This window comes from Zootermopsis nevadensis, unplaced genomic scaffold, assembly GCF_977971745.1.
Source record: "Zootermopsis nevadensis isolate Lab colony 2312 unplaced genomic scaffold, Znev_1.0 Znev_ptg000029l, whole genome shotgun sequence".
Lineage (NCBI taxonomy): Eukaryota > Metazoa > Arthropoda > Insecta > Blattodea > Termopsidae > Zootermopsis > Zootermopsis nevadensis.
In genome coordinates this window covers 1,660,851-1,682,732 of record NW_028259161.1, presented here as the reverse complement: position 1 = coordinate 1,682,732, position 21,882 = coordinate 1,660,851, and the positions used below count along the sequence as shown (strand labels likewise).

Genomic DNA, 21,882 nt, shown 5'->3' with positions numbered 1-21,882 from the left:
CATAGCAAAACTTTTACATTCCTCTAGTTTTAGTGGCCTGGTGGCGCGCTGCTAGATAGAGCGAAGAATTCCCCAATGACGTATAGGTCTACCTATTAATGGCAAAGCCTCTATTAGAACTGATGTTTTCAGGTAGACAAGTATCTCGTTTTAAATTAAAATATAAAATATTTAATCTGGGATTACAGATTTAATCAGCCCAACAAAGCATTTATCAGTCTGCTCGTAAGTAGTTAATGGGCCCCAAACGAAACCGACCTGTAAATTGATAGACGACCATAAACCGGGATTCATGGTTACCGTGGTTACGAATTAGGATTAATTGGATTTAGTAGGAAGCCCCTCATTTGAGGGATGAAATGAACTGCTCAGAAGACAAAAAAATATAAACTAAAACACCTGCCACGAGTCACAGAGGGTGACTACACTCAGAACTTCTCAGTCCTCTTATTTTCCTTGCGTGTTTTACGACTCATATGAGACTGCCCTTTCCGTACGACATAACTGTTAACTATTCCAGCCCCTTACTATTATCGCTAACCTAACATCTTCACCGCGGCTCGTAACGAGGACAGTTTGTGGGTTCGTGACTTTAGCACCTGTATCCCTCTTGCCGAAAGAAGCAATTTTTTCCCCCGGGCTATTCTTCTATCGTGCTTAGCTTTCGTGCTAAAGAAACCATCCCCACCGGGAATCAAACTCAGGACACTTTTTTTTCCGGAGGTTTGACTTCCTGTGTTCTCTTCCCAGTATTTAAGAAATAAGTCTGATGCAAATTGATTAATCCCTTCCCGAGCTACAAACCAACACACATATGAACATACAAACCGACAATTCAAACTTAAGAATTTACTAGGTATGTTAACAATTCCTAGCTCGTTAATAAATTCTCTGTTTAATATAAATCTCGAAGTTTCATTACCATATTCCCGAACTACGGCCAATGCGCCAGTTCAATCCAGACTACGTACTCAGATGAAATTTCTCAAAACAATATTTTTATACCTTCCATCTACTGCTAGGTCTCGCACCATTTCTCGACTAAACCTCTTATACGCATTCCTCACCACCCTCAAACGTGCAACATGTCCCACCAATCCACGCCTGCTTGGCTTGAGTACCGTAGGAATATTAGCCGCGGAGGGCAAATTACGACGCCTCTCGCTACGCTTATGTTACTTTATCAGTCCTGTTCTTCTGTTCTTTCTTTATTCACAGGTCAAAATATTCATCTCTCTCACCCACAATCGATGCTCTGTTAAAGCCCAAATTTCACATTCGTAAGCAACAGGAATAAAACTATAATTTGCACATACAAAGTGAATATCTTAATCACGTATTCTTACAGAGGAATGGAAGTTAATCCAAAACAATTCTAAATTGAATGGTAGGGGACATTTCCCGAATTCGATCTGATTACAATTTCATCATGAATATATAATTTCGGTTCCCTACTGTCGTTTCAAAATACTGGATTAAATTATGTTAAGATAACATTAGTCCGGTCGAACCTGAGGACACAGTTTTACTGCAGCACTGTATTGCACTGTACATAAAAGAAGAAAATTAACGAAGTACAGAGGAGAAATAAACTGATAATGTCTGCTAATTGCCGTGCGTACATAAACTTTGCATGCTTATTTCGTACTGAAGCCAAAGATCCGGAATTGTATCAAACAGGATGTACAGTAAAATGAGTCCTACGACCATTCGAGGCTTTCCTTTTTAAAGGGGCGTGTAAAATCGGCAGGGAAGTCTGATCTGTCTATGTTGGAACGACTGATCTCATTTAAAAAGTCTTCGTCCCCGATCAAAGATCACATAACGATAAGATTCACAATTCATGTGATTAAGTTAAAGCGGGAAACTTTTGTTGTAAGATCCCATTACTAGCGTGACAAAAGAGTTGATGGGTAAATCATGCTGAATGTGTCGAAGAGAAATTGGCTGTCATAATGTAAGCTGAACTGTTATGACTAAGGATCAGGTCCGAACGTATGATGACGGTGGTAGGCAGCGGGCTCCACAGGAGCAAGGGACTTCTTGATCAGCAACAAACATATTCATCGCCCTGATGACGGAGGCAGTATGACCTCTGAAACGTTGGTTAGCATCGACCAGACTACACAGCGCAACAACCCAGAAGACGGAAATCTTCATACTCATCGCCCTGATGATGGAGGCAGTATGACCTCTGAAACGTTGGTTAACATCGACCAGACTACACAGCGCAACAACCCAGAAGACGGAAATCTTCATACTCATCGCCCTGATGATGGAGGCAGTATGACCTCTGAAACGTTGGTTAACATCGACCAGACTACACAGCGCAACAACCCAGAAGACAGAAATCTTCATACTCACCGCTGTGAAAACCTCAAATCTTAGAAACATATTGTACCGCAGAGACACTTGCCACTAAATATTAATGACGTAAAGAGAAAACCAAAGGTTTTAAAACACGACGAGATCTAGGGTATTTTATGTTGATGATCCGTTTTTGGAGAAATTTTATGACGTTCGATTTTATACTAAACGGACACGAACGAAAGATAAAGAGGGAAATACGCTCAATAGGGCCTTCCAATTTTCCACCTGTGTCGGTCGATTAGTTTCGGAGATTAAACACACAGACTGAGTTTCTTGCATCTCGGTATGAAGGACAATCCGCTGGGGATTCCAACAGTTCTACGTCTCGCCTTAACTAAAATGTGAAATTCTGAGGCAGACAGACGTACAGCGTCAGAACATACGATGCACGATTCTGAAAACGTTTATGCTAGCGCTCTACAAAATACAAGACTCATACAAGATTTTTTCCTGAGACGTGAAGTGAAACCGCATCGTTTTATTTGCCACAAAAAATATTTATGATGACAAATAGTCACTCGAAAATAAATAACTTTACGTAGTTTTTGTGTCATTATCGATAAATATAAGATTCCTACAAACTAGGCACTTGAAAATCCCAGTGACAAGAAGTTCATTCCGAGTTTAATAAAAACCGATATTATTTGAACGGGCACAAACAAACAAACATAAGTTCCCGTGAAGATGGGATCAGAGCCAACAGCCGAACCGGATAAAATATATCTCGGACGGTGGACAGTGTCTAACGTTTCCTGTATTTCTTCCTTGTGCGCCATAAAACTGCTTTTCCAATCCAGAAACCACCAAACTGTGTTAAGAGAACAATACTTTTTGAACACACAGTCTAGCTGCTGTGACTAAATAAAAGATAAAATATCTGAGGTCGCGTGTTTCCAGCAGCAACACCGCGAACACATTCCTCTCTGTCGGTCGCCACTTAACACATAACCTGCAGTCGATACGCTTGTATGTTTTTCCCCCGGGGGTTGCGATATCTCGGAAATTGTGACGTAGGCCTACTCATATTCACTTTCGTGTGTAGCGCTCGTCTATTTGAAAAGTGGATCAACTACTGAGGTTAGTTAACAGTAACATAACTGTCTGAAGTCCTTGAGCTTAACAGCAGAGCAGGTTTTCTCGGTGCTTTGTCAAGGGGTTGAAAAGGGGATGAGATGAGCGGGTCTTACAGCGCATATGTTCAGATAAGAAATGTATACAAAATTTTGGTTAGATAGACTGAACGGAAGATCTAGGTGTACGTGGGAAAATACTATTAAAATGGATCTCAAGGAAATAGGCTTGGAGGGTGTGGATTGGATTCGTCTGGCTCAGAATAAAGACTGGTGGCGGGCTCTAGTGAACACGGTAATGAACCATCTGGTTCCGTAAAAATCGGTGAATGTCTTGACTAGCTGATCGACCATTAGCTTCTTAAGTTGAACTCTGCTCCTTGGAGTCAGTAATAACAGGAATTTCTCCGTCAGCTGAAAAGCTATTAGTGATTGTAAGAGTGAACCGTGCAGACCTATAATATTAATCTTTAAAAACAAGCTAGGGCTTTCAAGTAATGGCAGTTCTCACACTAACCTAAAGCAGCGAATGGTGCATCCAAATGTCATGATACCACTACATAGTGTGTGCCTTTCTTACTCGAGATGGGTGGGTTCGAATCTCGTCCCAATGATCTACTACTGTAAATGAGATTTCTCGTCTTATTTTTAGTCCTTGCAGACAGGCAGGAAGAAACACATTTCCGGGAGGTCTACAAAACCTTAAAAATACAGAGTACGGACAATCAGTTTGTCTGTACACATGTATCTGAAAAATATTAGTTGAACAAACTTCATGAAAGCTAGGGACATTTTTGCCTTGATAAATCCCACTCAAGACACGCATGTCCATGGTAACAGACAACAGGTGTTACCGTAACTAAGACAGAACGTGTTACAAAAACCTGTCCCATAAATTCACACATGTGATAAAAACGTTTGCTATAAATGACGGAGGGCTCTCAACGGAGGAAGCTTCAATTATTCAATTATTTTCCACTGAAGTCGCCATCTTTCGACTGCTGTATGGAGTCATAAACTTCAGTGTTAGCTTTCGACTCGGACCACCAAAATTTGTAACGTACGTCAGCAGAACGACACAGGGTGTTCAAAAAAGTACAGCAGTGCGGCGATGCTCAGAACTGATTGTGGTCGAACAATCAATTCAATTTGATAATCGATTAATGATAGGCTTACTAAAAAATCTATAATTATGTTTGTTTGTTTACTGGTTAATTTAATAGCGCTGCATCAACTGTATATAGCTACCAGTGTCTGTCAACCGATTCCACGTGTCGGCAAAGACAAAGCTTAGCAGTGACCAATGTTACACTAATCATAATCACTGTATCACTGCAAAGTTGTGTGTTCTATGTATGAACAGCCTATTTGTGAGTATATATGTGACATAACCTATGGAGTTCAAAAAATAAACCAAGATTCGCCCAATGTAGGACGTCTTCCCACTGAACTGCGATGTTATATATTGTATATGCTGGGAACCACCATTTTGGTGTCTTGTCTGAAGATGGCGCGGACGGAAGCTTGAGTTCACACTGTAATGGCTAATATGATACGCCCCTCGTGCAAAGTACATCGGAGGAAACAAAGGTCGTAGTAATTGCAGAGAGCGCTGTGGTAGGGAGTGACGCTTCATATGATCGCATGAGTTCTGCCATGACAGACGGCAAATGGCGGAGATGTTATCGGAATCCGGTTGCCATCTTTGTCGTTCTAGAACCAACCCTCACCCCCACTGGATGTAGCGGATGCATGGCTCGAAGCTCTCTACGTCCATTACTCATCACTGTGAATACACAGTGACGGAAGTGCACACATGTATTAATTATAGTATCTTCAAAAGAACGCGTCTCTCGTCTCGGAAGGTCCCGGGGCCGGCTCAATGTCTGAACGGAAATGGAAGATATTATGTTGATTCGACGTCACAACCCAGACATCCACGATGGACATTGCCGCCGCCATGTGCTACGTCTGCACCCAGCGCAAAGAACGCAGTTTAAACGTCGTCCAATTCAACACCTATCCTGAGACCACTTTCCAAAAGACATTAGGCCCACCTTAAAATATACCACAACCACTTCCTCACCGTTTTCAGTACCAACTAACTCTTTGGAACACAGCCCTTCTTCAGAAGCTCACAGTCGCTGATTGGCCAAAACATACCCATGGGAACCTAACGTCACTGCCGTGTTCAGAAAAGCTTGTCACCGGTCCATGTCCTCAACCAGATGAATCCATTTCACACCTTCACAATCTATTTTAATGCGATGCACTTTAATATTATACTCCCATTTACTCATATATTTCCTATTGGTCTCTTACATTCTGGAGTTTCAACTAAATTTTGTACACACCTCTCACCTTCTGTATGTTGTCCCGTCATAACCTCCGTTGATCACCCCAGTAACTTCATATGTTGGGCAACAAAACAAATTATGAATTAAATTAAAGAAACTTAACAAATTTTGATAAGTGTTATGAAAAAGAAATTGGCACAGTACGTAGCTTTAGAAGATTGCCTAATGATGGCACAATATATGTCGAAACGTATCTCCATAGGGAAATTATTTCTTTATGAAATTCTACGGACAGATATCAAATTTAATAACACAAAACACAACTGCTTCAATATGAGACAAATCATGAAGTTCATCGTTATGTAATTTTCACCATTCTCCTGTCGCCTCATCTGCATGAGGTCCACATGCCCCCTCAACACCGTTCTGCTTGAAACGCCTAAGCACCAACCACATAATAAATTTCAGGAAGTCCTCTGTCCCATCGCTCATCCGCTCACCCCTGTAATTAATGAAGTAGCTAAATAATTCACAACAGCCAGACTTTTATCGTGTCTTGCCGGTACGTCACACTATACCAAACTGTAATTCATTTACCAACAAGACACTTTTCTTGTTTCCACCCACACAATCTTTCTTTCCATTGGGCCACAGACGTTATAATGTCAGCCGATTGGTTGTTATCTATTTCCAAGAGGGTGGCTGTTAGGGGTTGGGGTGGAGTTTCATCAATCATTGTCACGGTTCCTGAATTGCGTGTGAGCAAGCCACAAACAATGCTACTAGTTGACCTCAGCACTGTCATCCGGGGGGGGGGGGGGGGGGGGGGGTTTAGAAGAGAAGTTCATGGGAAATTGACCTGTAAGGTTACGGGGGTATCTTCATTCGGCACCTGGACTTTGGCCTTATCGACCTTCGAAAGAGGAAATTGAGGGCGTCATCAGGTTTCGTGTTGCATGACAGTTCAGGCAAAAGATTTGTCCACGCGTAGCTACTGCTAGATTTCTGAGGGGTGGGAAATAAAAACTAATAAGCCAATATATCCACACTGAAACAAAGTGTCACCCCTGACAGGTGTTTTGTGCATAAAAGAACTTAGGAAATTCTTCAAATATTTGTTATAATTTGGACCAAAAACTGTCACTGCCGCGTTGATATAAAGCCTATATTACATTAGTTTGTCAGTTGTTTTGTACGCGCGTAAAAAGTGGTTTCCCACAATGATAGAACGTAAATACAAGTATCTGAAAAGGAAACAGGAAAATATCGGAACCTGCGAAGTGAACACGAACAGAGTAACTTCATGGTACAGGATCTTCCTTGAACAGCTGATTGGTATTCAGCTGGCTAACAAATCTCTTGCCTTTGTTGAACTCAGACGTTCAAACATCGCCTTTGCAAAAGCGAGCAATTAAACTGCAGAGTGAGACTCTCTTAAAAGCAGACACAACCGTTTTAATATTATCTTTTGCATGCGTACCAATCATTGATCGGTCATCCTACGAGACTAACAGACTATTTGGTTAAAAGTCCAACAGGATACTGAAAATGGCTGGGCATGCAGCGCTCACGGGGGACATAAGAAATGTAATTATACAGAATTCTGGTTCTAAAGCCTGAAGGGAAGAGATTACTCGGAAGACCTGGATATAGATGGAATGATAATAATAAACCTTCGGGTCCAACAAAATGTGGGGAATTTCCTGACCAGAAAATAGTCGTGGCCTGTTTTAAAGCTATGAGCCCGAGGGTATGCAAACACGAATAACCGCAGTCATAATAATGACTAGTGAGTACTCGAAGTTCCGTCAGACGTGTTACAGCTGAGCTAACCTGCGCATTATTTTCGTAGCCTAATAATCGGGAATCGATGTCCTGATATGGCGTCACGTGGCTATGATGATGATGATTGTAGGAACACTGATGAATGATGTGGCGGTCCCATTACTTGGAACGGAAATTTGTCCCTCGCTGTTTCTTTGAATAATGATGCAAATGTTCTTTCCTGTTTGCTTAACCTTCGTCAAAATTTCTGTTGTCATCCGCTTGCGTCTGTCAATTTGTCATCCGCTCTCCTGCCACTTTAACGTATTTATTTTCCCTCGTGTACTTTTTCTGCTAAACCTTTCATTACCATTCGTTAAACTGACGAGAAACATTGTCATTCCATTTGCCTACTATCAAGGCGATACTGCGTGCAGACGTCTTGTTATTAGTCTGTCCGGGATTCCACCCATTACAAAAGAGTTTGCAATCAACATGCAGAACCATATCGTCCTCGACATACAATTAAACGCAACTAACAAACTGTTTAACTAACTACCACGTTTACTATTCTTCGAGTCACAGTAATGATAGAACTGTGCTCCCATACAATCGTCCTTCTTAAATGCTGAAGGGTGTGGGATCAGACCCACTCAAATCACACACAAACAATGAACGAATCGCCCAAGAAAACTGTAAAATATTTCATGACAACCGAGATTAGAATCATACACCGCTTTGTTAACCTGCCCAATAGATACCGATCAATGTTAAGAAGAATTATCTCTCGCGACACACGCTTCCGTGATGCATTTGTTTCGCGGTATCATTTACTGCGAGCATTGAGAATGTTGCACGTGCTCAGGCACGACTTACATAAATAAGCACAGAGGGCGTAGCTCAGCAATGAAGCCGATCATTAATCGTGGGTAGTATCTACATGTCATGTGTGCTGAAGAAATTCTGACACTTTCTGCTACTGATCCAAATTTACAGATAACGAAGTACACGATCGTTGATCGCTCAGTTCTTCAAGTCTCGGTGGCAACGACGCATAATGTTCAATAATTGTTTTCATGAATGTAAGTAACATTTTTGAACATTATAAACTGCATAAATCACTTTGAGCTCTGATATCAGTCAGAACAAACTTGGCCTAAATCATAAATTAAATACATTATCTTTGATCTGAACACTCGCACTTGGATCACGCTCGACGGAAGTTTACATGAACGGAATTCACAACAAACCTTGCAATTTATTATCAGTCAAATGCCCGGTAACAAAAATGTCGACGGCCTAACGACGAAGCAGAAAATTAAAGCACGAGCAAAACGTCAAAAGGCTTTAAACTACAAATTAAGAAATTTTCTGAACAAAATTTATTAAATCGAATTAAATTTAATCGAGAATATGTGGAGCCAGTTGGGTATTCATTGTAGTTTCTTTTAGCTGGAGTCGCTCTAATTAAAATAAGTTTAAACGGCAAGCAGAGTAATTGTGATATGCTTGTTTATTGTAACAGAAATCTAAATCCTTCAATAATGACAAGAATACAATATCAATAAAGTGTAAGAAACAAGGAAAGTGAGATAAAGACAAATTTCTTGCAAAATGTTTCACGTTTACTTCTCCATAAGCCCCTTCTTCTTATTCTTCTCTTCTTGCAATCCTCTTTCCAACCCAAGTTTTTATTTTTTAGACATTTCCCTTCTTTTTAATAATATCATAACAGTAGCAGCTGCAGTTGAACTTCTCACATGAGATGTGATGGACTGAGACACGCGGCTAGAAAAAGAAACTGAAGATCACAGATAACTGGCGAGTAAGTAAACGGTAAAGAACCCTCCTTGAGAAGATTACAGTGTTGAAGGCTCATCACAGTTTACACGAAAGTCCAACACTGGCTCAGCTCGTAGTAGCCATGGACTGAAGTCCAGGGATCGACTCCCGGAAAGGGCAGGAATTTAGTCCTTTTTTCGCTACGGAATCTGGACTGGCTTTAGGACCCCGGGAATAAAACACCCGGGACATAAAATGACAATCTAAAGAGATTAAAGATGGCTGGAGCTGCATCTGCACTTCCCCGTTCTTCTTCATGTTGTGTCAGGATACGGATGAGGGAAGATAAGAAATCCATACAAAATTTTAGATGGAACATTTCAGAGAAAGAAAACTCGTGGAATACTTACAGGTCTACGTGTGCGAGCGCGCGCGCGAGTGTGTATATGGAGATAATATTAAAATAGGCATTCCAGAAATGAGAAGTGAAGAAGGCTTAAACTAGAAACATCGAACCTAGAATAGGATCCAGTGGTGTGATTTTGTAAGCACGGTGATGAACCTCCTGTTTCTATTAAAGTGATTTTTTTTTGAACAGCTGAATGTCTATTAACGTTTCAAGAAAGGGCTTGGAACACGGATTTAGTAAGTTAGTGCATTAGTCAGGTATAACATAACATAATAAAGTATCTGTGACCACCAGTATCAAGGGATTCGTACAAACCAACGCATCATGTTACCAGGAGCGATGAGAACATCCCATGTGATAAATGATCACTTTTTTGTAACATCAGTATAAATAATTAAAAGTAGATGTAAGGTTTGTATAAACTGAGAAGCAACTACACAACTGACAAAAAAAAAGTGTGGAAATTGTCTCTTATGCCTGTCTTTAATGAAACATAATGGTCATTAAGTGTGAAAGTAAGAAAAAAGAGCGATTTCAACGCTTCAACACTGACCCGTCGCTAGGTTACTACTAAATTACAACTATCATTAGGTGTGATCTGAAGTAAGCTGTAAATAATTATACTGTGCAAAAACGTATAAATGTCTACGGAGAACGCGGTATGTTAATATGTTAATTTTCGTAAAGAATCCGCTGGATGTACATTCCGGAACCCTAAAATGCTGTGGAATACATCTTCTAAACGTACCCTTAGAAGTTTTCCATACATTACTGATTTTTAAGTTTATTTATAAGAGAAATAAATTTACTGTTGCTAAACTAATTATCATTATAGACACCAAAATGCACAGTGAAATAAATATTTTAATATATTTTGTTAAATTTAGGGCATCTAAATTTGATTTAAGTCTCAAATTTATTGATTCTTAATTACACGAAACAGTTTTTGTTGAATGAAGAGCTATTTTTTAGAAAAAGGAAAATATATTTCGATTCGAGCTCGTATATCGCTACGAGAAAAAATTAAACACCAAATTTTATCAAAATCTACTGAACAATTTCTGAGATGAAAGAAGCGGACGGACAGACAACTTACAGCACCGAACGTCTAGGCCGAGAGTATCTTGAAATTGTGCAAGGTTTGACGTAAAGATTGTCAAACTTTATATTGAACTTTTCAATATTCTTCCAATTTCCACGTTATCTTTTATAATTCATTCGAATTTGATAAGAGAATAAAGCTCCTCTGCCAGCGTAAGACAGAACTATATCAAATTATTTTAAAATTTTACTGTAGTGGCAGATAATGATTTGAATTAATTTGACTTTGACTTGACGTAATTCATTAAGAGACAAATAATTATCGGGCGAACGAAAAAGGAGACAAGGCGACTAAGCTAAAATTCAAATGACTTCATTGTCCTAGAACACATAATAACGAAGTGCTTAATATTTCTATGCCGACCGCTGTTGCTTTATAGGTCATTATGGTGATTAAAGCCAATCTCACCACCAGTATCTGCTAACAATTAGTACGAAAGTAGCCCCCACATACCCCATTTATTTACAGAACACTCTTACAACGTGTAATTAATTGTAACTTAAAATTGTTGGCAATTAGGTCAAATTAACACAGAATTTTTTTTTTCTGTATTTCATTAGTCACAAATTATACTGTTTTGGTGTTAACAATGACGGGGGTTTTCGCTTTAATACCCTTCAATGGATTATCTTACTGTCAATAAACATGCATATAAATGGAGCAAAAGATGAGCGGAATTTCAACGGAGGATAGCAAGAAACAATTTTGCCTGGCAGCGTAAGAAATTTATCCTACCACAGAATTCTGGATTTCCTGGTAGTATGGATGCAATGATATGAACAGCAGTTTTAACAATGGAAACGTAGTGTATTGCTATTTAAAGGAATAACCGGCATTAATCACGATAGGAGCGGCAAGGTAATGTTTTTCTTTTTGTATTTTTGAAATATTTACACGAAACATAAGCAGAAATAGGCAATGTCTCAAATAGCCCGAGACCGAACGAAAGTTTAGAGTTTCACAGTTAAATCCCTAAGTTTCAAGGCACACAGAATGTCGGATTCAAGACACAGACTGAAAGGTTAACAAAGTACAAGGCAGAGATGAGATAAAATTGGCCAATCGCATTGATAGGTCCAATGACGGAGATGACACCAAGAAGCTGGGCGCGCAGGAAGCCGAACAGTTACCATGGTGATCTAAACGATCAGGCATTCTTTTTTTAAAGCCTATCATTATGGCACTTGTTAAGAGTATAGGACGATTTATCAAAGTCCTTCTTTAACGTGTTAAAAATAACTCTGTCATGTTTCATTAGCAGCAACGTTTTCATCTGTAACATTCAATTAGTCTGATCGGATGATGAACGAGGTGCCGCGGCGTGGGGGCCAGGGGATGGACCTCCTGGCATTTTATTATGAGAAGCGCGGTTCGCACTGTGCTGCCCTCTCCGTAACCAACTCGATTCAGTCTGCATCCACACAAGTCATTGCACTACAATCCATTTTACTATTACCCTCATAAATGCCAAAGTCCACCAATGTATCCCCCCCTCCCAAGTATCAAAAATTAGAGCCACGCAGAGCACATCTCACCATGCAGGTGAATGTTCCGCTGTTTAATTACTTATTATGTGGAGAGAAAACGCCACAAACCTATTCGCTACTCTCGGATTGTTACGTCATCTCGGGGGTTCTTTCGCCGGGGATAAATATGCAAAAGCGTGAAGCTACCTACCTTTCTGCACCTACAGCCAAGTTCGAGAACACGTCTACATTAAAGTTCACTTCACCCCTTCCCATGGATCTTAATGACGTTCTACTTTTCCGTAGAGAAAACCTAGCCTTAAGTTATTACCAGTGCCATTATTATTATCATCTCTCCATTTTAAACGGAAAATCTGTCCATGGTCAGATTTTGTTCTTAACACTCATTGCTCATTATGGGACACGTATCATTCATTATTATCTTTATCATCATCATTTCTACTACTACTTACCAGCCAACATGTTCTGTAATAGGCGCACGCTACATCCTGGTGTGAACCAAGCTTCAGAACAATCATTGTCATAAAACACCGCACAAAACTCTCAGCAAGGTGCAAATTATTGGAACCCGCAATGTCAGAATGCAACGTGGGTTCGTGTAAAGGGCAGAGGAGTTGATCACACACCCCTCCAACAACAAACTGGTCTTCAAAATCCCTGTCATCAAAATGAAATTGCGTATTGAACGTTGTGTGAAAACGCGCAATACAAAAATGAATTCAGGGGATAATTCAGTATCGTGGCTGCTAAAAATGGCCCTTCTAAGAAGAAATAAAGAAAAAAATTATCCTGAAAAACACATCGACAATTCTGCGATTACAAATGCAAGTGAGAAGTTTCATGCAAGAATGGAATTAGGGACATGTTTTAAACTGCTGAGAAATTAGTAAACGCAGAGATACCTAATACATCTTTCTAAAATGTGCCACTGTTTTCGTATTTTTGAACGACATGAATATATTAACACGACATCCACAAAACAATGAATTCGGGCAATGCTTCCTTTTTTGCAGTTCAAAATCTTCAGTGCCCTTGAGAAACTAACTTTCACGGATTCCGAAAGGTTCATCGCCGTGTTCAAAAAATACTGTCCTGAGGCAGATAAATGCAGTTCAATCCGTCACTAGTTATTTTATTAACATGAGCCGTAGCCCACAGAGCCATCTGTTTAGGTATTTCAAATAAAATATTCTAGAGTATATTAATGTATCATTTCCATATACCTGCTTCATGACCTGTTTATTTGTCATGAATTATGGTAACAAAGTAAATGCGATCAGTGCTGCCAAAATGCCGCCTTTAAAAGTGGGGTCTGTTTACGAGAAAGGATAAGAGTTAAAGGTTCTCAAAGCTGAAAGTTGTTATTTGCTACTCGGAATCCATTACCCTAAATACTTCAAGCATGAGAGTGAATGCAGAAGACGAGATAATTGCATGGCCTGTGATGCCATCTGTCGGCAGGGGCTGCTTGTTAATTATGAGGCTCGCTGTCTCATTAAGCCTTCAAAGTTCAATCAAAGTTTTAACGAGGTGATGGCACCTCAGCTTAATCAAGATTGAGAGAGCTTTTTCACTTTGCTTAGGTAACTGTATATTAAAACAGATTGTAACTTGTTATTTTTCAAATTAAAATTCATTAGGAATCTAAGGCTTCAAGAGATGAACGTAAGAAAGAAGCCATTAGACAGCGGCTCCAGTACTGCAACACACACCTTGTTTCAAACTTTCAGCATGAGACACTTTTTCAGCACGGAATGCTAGAAGAACTTATCGTATGACAGAAGATTAATATCAACTGATGTATCTTTCATGAGACAGACAAGCGGCCATTTTTTCTGTTTTTACTGCAGAAGGAACGATGGAACGACAGAAGTACAAATTTCACTCTAATTCTTACCTTTATGTACCATGCAACAAATGCCTATGCCGATCTCAAAGTTCTCTTTCCATCGGTTCCTAGGTCTTCCCATTACTCTTCACGTTTTCATTTTTTGCTAATTTTTGCACCTGTCTGTACCCATCCTGTCTACAAGGTATTTCCAACTTTGACTTATTTTGCGAATGGGTTAAACAATATTTTGTGCAACTTCAAACACGTAACTCATTCCTGTACATTACGAGCGTGCCAAACGACTGAGTGCTGAAAAATGGACGAGATAAGCGACTTTTAAATGTACTGCGGTAAGGAGAAGCATCATGGACAATGTCAGCACGGCAAATGCGGTCCCCTGTTCCCACCTACGTTACAATTGCAGAAGGAAATAATTACCGTTATAGATAAAATACTGAAAATTTGATGCAAAACATCGCAGCCTTTCCATTTCTATGAAAATATTTTGACCGAAAGCAGAATTTCAGAATGTGGCTGATTCAACTATCTTAGAACAGCATTCTAGATTACCTATAAATTTACTTTATATTTAAAGTTTGTCTGTAAACAACGAAAATTTATATTCTTCCGTGAGGGTGCCACTTTTACGGCAAGTGCCAACTTGACTGATAAAGTCGGTTCCCTTACTGTCTTATTGCAGCAGGTGGCCACGCCCACCGTCGTGAAGAAGATCTTGCGTTTCAAGCAGGAGAACCCCGGAATGTTCGCGTGGGAGATCAGAGACCAGCTTCTAGCTCAGAGGATATGCGACCCGAACTCTATCCCCAGCGTCAGCTCCGTGAACCGCATCCTACGGAACAGTGGCGCGTGGACGGAGGAAGACCTGGTATCCGTGGCAGCAGTGGCTGCTTCTGGAGGGCCTTGCCCCCAGGGTCCCAGCAGCACACAACATTCCCCAGGTTCGTTGATTTTTATGCTCATTTTTCCCCTCCTACGTCCTCACTAGTCTATTTTGCCTTCAGGGTACACGCACAGAAGCGTGGCGCTCCCCTGAGCGAGAATCTTACGTAAATACGAAGCGAATTTATAAACTGAGATAACGGCTTTGAATCACGCTAGAGAGGCTGTTAATATTTGTTCTTTTTCTTCCTGTGTTGGCTGTGACTTTGTGATATTGAAGAGCCTAACCGCCCCTCTTAACGAGGACTTAGCAGCAACTTTATGCAGAGCACAAGGCAAGAACAAGCAAATTATTAAACTTATCGAAAATTACCAAAACGATCACTGAAAAAAAAATTACATTCTTTCTGTAATCGACGTATACAGATTGGCCCTATTGTAAGTCAAGATGTTAACCGACAGTGTGATAGCAGCCTTCGGTAAATCCAGTTACAGGTCTAATTATTAGATACACCTAATACCTACTTCACCGTTCAATAACTCGTCATTTCGTGAATTGTTTCAAGACATCAACCTTTTAATTTGGAGAGACTGAGTAAAACTGACAAGTTAAATGCATGTCACCTCCCGGTTCCCGGCAGGTTCTACGTTTTATTGTTTGTTATAGCGCTTGGCAGTAAGTCATGCAGTTCCAGCTGGGAGCCAGGAAGTGACAGTTGTGTTGCACTCGGTCAACAGGCTGCATTCAGCCTGTGAAGGTCAGACCACTGACTGTAGCGAAATGTTCACAGAAAGTGTTCTCCTTTCAGCCACTGGTGGTACCACATACCAACACAAGACAGCGTCACTGGTATCCGGCAGGATGGGGTTCTTCTCCCCACACCCCCAGCTACCTCAAGGTTTCAACCACTCGAACCACAACTACACCACCAACACGAGCAGCACCTCCGGACGTCTTGTAGCCCTGCACCAACTTCACGCCGCCACAGCACCTAACACCCTCTCTGCCAAGAGCTCCCTCACTCAACCCCAGTCACCCTGGACGAACTTCATGATCTCATGTCGACCTCACCACTCCACACTGCCGTATCACCCCCGATACGGGGGGCTCCTGATGTCAGAGGGCGGCTTCTCTAGCGGACAGCTACACGCCGATGTCCTTCAGAGCTCGCACAGCAAGAACAGCAGCACAGCTGGCAGTGAGGAGGACTCGATGGACAAAAGTGAAGACGACGAAGAGGAAGAAGAGGTCAGGATGAGACCAGAGAGGAGAAAAGAGAGTAAACAGCCAGAACGGCAACAGCCACCACAGGCAGAGAAGAAACGCAATCCGTACTCCATAGAGGAGCTTCTCAAGAAACCCGACAACGCTAAAAAGTCGCCACCGCAGCCAGCGACCGTTTCGCTGCAGGCCATGCTACTTCAGCCGCCATGTGGGCTCTTGGTGGACAAACCCTGTACGTGCAGCTTGGTGTCAGCGGTAAGGCCTCACCAGGACCATGAGGTCTCTGGCATCGACCTCACCGAGGCTTCGTCATCGTCGTCTTGTGCCTCATCCATCACAATACCGCAGACAGAAAACTTACACAAACAGGCAGCCACTTGTAACACGTAGTGCATGGCGAGGTAACGAAAGGTATCATGATACAAACGGGTCTCAAACCAAAAACTCTCACTTAAAAGTTTAGGAATTCAGCATTTTCCATGCTACGCGTAAGGCATATCGCTCAGAAATAAACGTTAGTCTGAATGTATTTGGCGTCTGATGAGTTGAAGAAACCTCCTTTATCATCACCCCCCCCCCCCCCTCAAGAACTTAAAGAAAGCTGTTTACGGGTTTTCAACGGTGAAAATTACACAGTAATATATAATAACGTATTTTTATGAATTTATTTCATCGCCGACTACAACACCCACCAAAATTTTCAAATTTAAAACGTAAGAATAAAATGCATTTATACACCAGTTTTACAAAAACACATTAAATGTTTTTCATATAGAGTAAAATATCGATGTACTAAAAACATTTTGATTAATTATGATATGTTCGGTTATAGTGTGTGACAAAACGGCTAATTAACTTTGAATGATGCGAACTGAATATGAAGGGGGGAGGGAGAAATAAGATTTAAGCTATTATCAGATGTTTTTTTAGCCAAAACCAAGCATGGAAAGGGTTAAATTCAGAATAGCTCCAAAATGTGGTTTAATATTTACAAAACTGCATAATACATGAATAAACGTCAACATGTTAATCTTGATATGTAAGCTAGCTGTGTGTTCTAGATTCTCCTGAAGGTCGTCATTTCTTATTTCAAACATAGCTACTTCCGTGATAGTAAACAAATAAGCAACATAGGAAAACGTCAGCATTTTTCTTCTTAGCAATATTCAGATAGAGTATGGACCATTTCCCACCCCGTGTAACTTTAATCTCGGTCCTTGTCTTTTGATCGCAAGCAGAAATCTACGAACTACAGACGGAATTTCTATGTCCACTCTAAGACAGTGGGTCTTAACTCTTCTCGTCCCATGCTTGCTTTGCATATGAGATCCCCACAGACCACCGAATACCTATAAATCTTTATTTTGTGTCTTAATTGAGCTCACCACCAAGAATTATTTTTCAGTTATACTTAAAACCAATTCAGTGCAATCCTTGTAGTGATTATATTAGTCACGTGTTTCATTTAAAAAAATTAGAAGAGCAGGAAACAGAAAGATTGTTAAAGTACAGATATCTAAAATACGAAGGATATGAACAAAACCAATTATTATTAAAAACAATTGTAGAATACGGAAGAGACGGTCTTAAGTTGGAGAAAGATGATTAAATTCAGTTAACCTATCAAAGTGCCTCACACGAAAGCGAATTACAGGAAAACACTGAAAATGAGACAAAATTTAAAAAAGTAACAAGATATCTAATTAATTAACAGCTCGGTAAAAAAAACCCGAAGATTATTACGGAAATTCGCCAATAGACATCATCCAGAGCCGGTTACATCCACTCCATTCTTCACAAACACTATAGCATCCATCGCCCGCCATCTTTGTATTTGTGTTTTACGCCTATAATTCTTTGAGCATCCTAACACGGAAATGCTAAAAAATTATAATTCCAGTGTCGTAAGCTAAGCACAGAAAGGTTTGGACTACACTCCGGGAATATGGTTTAAGGACACGCGGGTACAAAACGGATGGATTACTGCTTACGATTTTGAGCAACAGAGACTCTAGTAAGCTATAACCATTTCGTACGTCGATTAGTTTTGATGTTTTAAAAATAATTTCAACAGCTGAGACTTATTATAATACAATATTTGAAATGAAATGCTTCATTCGAAACTGTCACAAAGGATAGTTGTGAATTCTAGATTCCAATTTACCCTACGGCACATGGCCCAGGTTTCCATAGAGACAAACATAAATATGTTCTTATTAAAGCTGGAGATAAGATGTGAGCTGGAATGTTTTGAATCTTGTTTATCAGCAGACTAAGTTTCCTAGTCAGTAAAACTGTAGCCTATGGCCCATATGAGACGTCAGTTGTTTCTTTCTCGCGAGATGAAGACATTCCTCACAACATTTAACTTATTCACTTCGAGATGTTCAAGAGGACATCTGTAGTTTATCTGTGAACTTATATGTGATTAAATGGTTAACTGTAAAATGTCTTTTCTCTTCCTGTGCATCCTTCTAATCGGCAGGTTAGAAAATCCACGCCAAAACATCAACAATCCTAAGATTTCTCTTGGTTAGGTTCCTAGTTATTTAACGGCTTGCTTGTTACGTATTTTCTTCATGGTTCATTTAACGACGTTGTAAAAAGCTATTATAGTATCGAATAATACGATGATTAATGAATAATGACTTGGACAGGATATGGAAGGAAGCGATCGTAGCATAACTTTAGGAACTATGCTGGTGATTGCTGGAGCAGCCGAGGAAGCCCATGAAAACCCTTAGGATGGCAGAGAATAGAATCCTTGACCTCCGGATTACGACTCAGGAGTGCTCGCCACCCGGCCACGAAATGTGGACTGGTAAGAATGTATGAGAACTTTAACGTAACAGCAATGTCGATGTTTGTGTCTGAATTTTAAATTTTAATTAGATACTTGAAAAGTTTGGGCATTCGGCAAACGAGGAACCTCAGAACAACCGTGTTTTATTCTTAGAACTCAGTACATAATTCAGTGACTCACTGAAGTTCATCAATTCCATCACAAAAGCAAGACAGAGAACGTTTCTCTTCACACCTTCATAAACAATTTCTGTACAAATCTATTTTAATATTATCCTCTCAAGCTACAGAGTCTCATGAGGTTTCTCTACCAGACTTGAGTGCCTACAGACTTGGATTAATATCCACCGGACACAATAAACGGATAATGCAATGGCCACATTATTCAGGAATTTCTTTCCTCCGGCGCCAAATACTCGTAAATGCAATAAGTACGTGTCGGTGTCCTTAAGCGACGTATCTCGTGCGTCGTAGCGTGGAAAGGGTTAACGTTCTGTAAAATAATTCTTCTCTGTAATGATGTAAATTTGACTTGCGTAATTCATTCAGTTCCAAAAACAAACAATTCAATTGCAAGTAATTGTAATGCAATTAGATTGGTAGCACTGTAAGCAAGGTATAACAGACTGCTGGGTCTACGTGCAAGAAGGGCGTAAGGAACGTAGCACATTTTGCAATTCATCTGTCTGGCTTGATACAGTCAAGGCTGCGTGCCCAGGCCAGCAGGTGGGGCAGATGGAGCATCGAGTATGTCTTTCTCACAAAATGATAGGAATTAACGTCCGCAGAATTACTTGCTTATTTAAATATCCTATTACAAACCCTTAGCTATATTGTGAGCAAGTGAGTTATAATTACAAATCTGCGCTTCTAAAACCGTGCACAAATTATTAGGAGCGCTACTGGACAAAGACGACTTTTATAAGATTTCGTAATTGCAAAATAATTCGGGTAAGGACATTCACTTCTGCCAGCTGCTGCACAACGCAGGTGAAAGGCAACCACAAAATGTAATGTCGTCAAACAATCTCATACTTGATCAACAAGCGCTGCATATACCCCCCCCCCCCCCCCAAATCTCCTCGCGTCCACTTCGTATGCATTTATCTACTATGTCCTTATGTGAATTTCATCTTCTGTCTCTCAGCAAAAACATTTCTTGAGCGTGTCTAAAAACGAGATGCCGGAGGAGAAAATTTCAGCCTGTGAGAGTGGAAGTGACAGGAAACTGGAGAAAATTACATAATGAAGAGCTTCATGATCTGGACAAAATGTTATTAGGAAAACAAAACAAAGAAGGGTATGTAGCATGTTGGCAGAGAGAAGAAATATATAGACCTACATAATTTTAGCCAGAAAACTAGAAAGGAAAAGACTTGGATCTTAAGTAAATTGTGCGGGAGGGTATGGACTGGATTAATCTGGATGACAAGGGGGACCAGTAATGAACCTTAGGGTTCAATTAAATGTGAGGAATTTCTTCACTATTTGGTAATAATGTAGCGTCATGTTGTGAAATATAATAAATAATATACGATAATTTCTTGACTAGCTGACTGATTATTGGCTTCCCACAGAGAAGTCAATTTGAAGCCGAGTAGTCAGTTGAAGACAATAAGAAGTGATCAAAAGAATATTCACAATTTAACCAGTGAACTGTATCCACTTTGATCACGTCCCTTGTTATTTAAACATGATTTACACTGCAGGACCAGGGTTTTGGGTCATGGCAGCTCAGAACTTAAGCCTATACACATTACGCAATTAATAATCGAGAAACATCGTATTAATATTGTGCCGCGGGTGGTCTGTATAACGCTAAGAGTAAGCCCCATATTATGTAAATAACTTCACTTAGTTATAGGCATATTAATTTATGAATCACGAAACTTGACACAAACGGAGTATCACAATATACTTAGAAGAAACGCACGACGTCAGTTTAAATCGATGGGTGGTTCGTTTTAAATTATTTAACTACGTTTCATCAACTGCTGAGATGTAACTTGCTAAACTGCGGCTGAATCCTGCCGTCAGCACTCGCTTGGAGGAACTGAAGAAAATCTGCTACAGCCCTGAGTCAGATTAGCCTGCCTGTGGAACGAGAGTCAAACCGAAAATCTCCCGAACACGAAGCAGGACTTTACTGCAAAAAAGCGGTTTCAAGTTTAAACCTTGCAGACACGCAGCAACGCAATCCTTGTCGTGGAGTGCGGGAAGACTTTTCCTTCCCCTGTAATTCACGCCACCGTTTTTGCACTCTCCATTTCTATTCAGTTATCGCGGTTTGGGGCCTCCAGCGTGTTCGTATTCAAAATTCAGAATCTGTCTTCCCATTATGATTAATTTCATACAAGACTGCATTATGTAACTTGCACAGTTGATCAATGACCCAATCAATCAATTCTTGAACACTTCCACATCTGCTCATTCATATCAGGTTTATCGTGTAGCTCTTAATTACTGGGCGTGTTGTCCGGTAAAAAACAAGCGCCAGAGACATTACAGCGCATGCGTGGAAGGACGGACGGACGGACACACACAGTCTTTATATAGGCCTACGCACGCAAGAGCAGATCTAGTGTGAGACGTAATATTAAATTAATGCAACTAACAAAAGATTACAACAGAAACGTCACGATTCGGGAGTGTCTGTGTCCAGTTACAATCTCTGGGCGTTCCTCATTTCTGTCAAAGTAAACACTGTGGAGAGTAACTGGTTCGCACCGTGGTTCGGATCCCACTTCGGTCAAGGTGACCGAGGAGAGCTAACCACTCTGCCGTGACGCTCAGAAAACTGGAAGGAAGTGACTGAGGCCGATTTTAAGGTCGTGTGGTTAGTA

The 21,882-nt window shown here is 40.4% G+C and overlaps 2 protein-coding genes across 3 annotated transcripts in view; one reads left to right on the top strand and one right to left on the bottom strand.

Moving 5' to 3' along the window:
• The window catches only part of LOC110840846 (paired box pox-neuro), a 49,862-nt gene extending 31,622 nt beyond the window's left edge, over positions 1-18,240 (top strand). The window contains exons 4-5 of the mRNA XM_022086124.2: positions 14,813-15,071; positions 15,822-18,240. Coding sequence (XP_021941816.2) covers positions 14,813-15,071; positions 15,822-16,627 — 1,065 coding nt within the window. The 3' untranslated portion in view covers positions 16,628-18,240. The remainder of the gene's footprint in view (positions 1-14,812; positions 15,072-15,821) is intronic.
• MED20 (Mediator complex subunit 20) overlaps positions 1-21,882 on the bottom strand; it is a 204,785-nt gene that overhangs the window by 174,436 nt on the left and 8,467 nt on the right. The window lies entirely within an intron of this gene.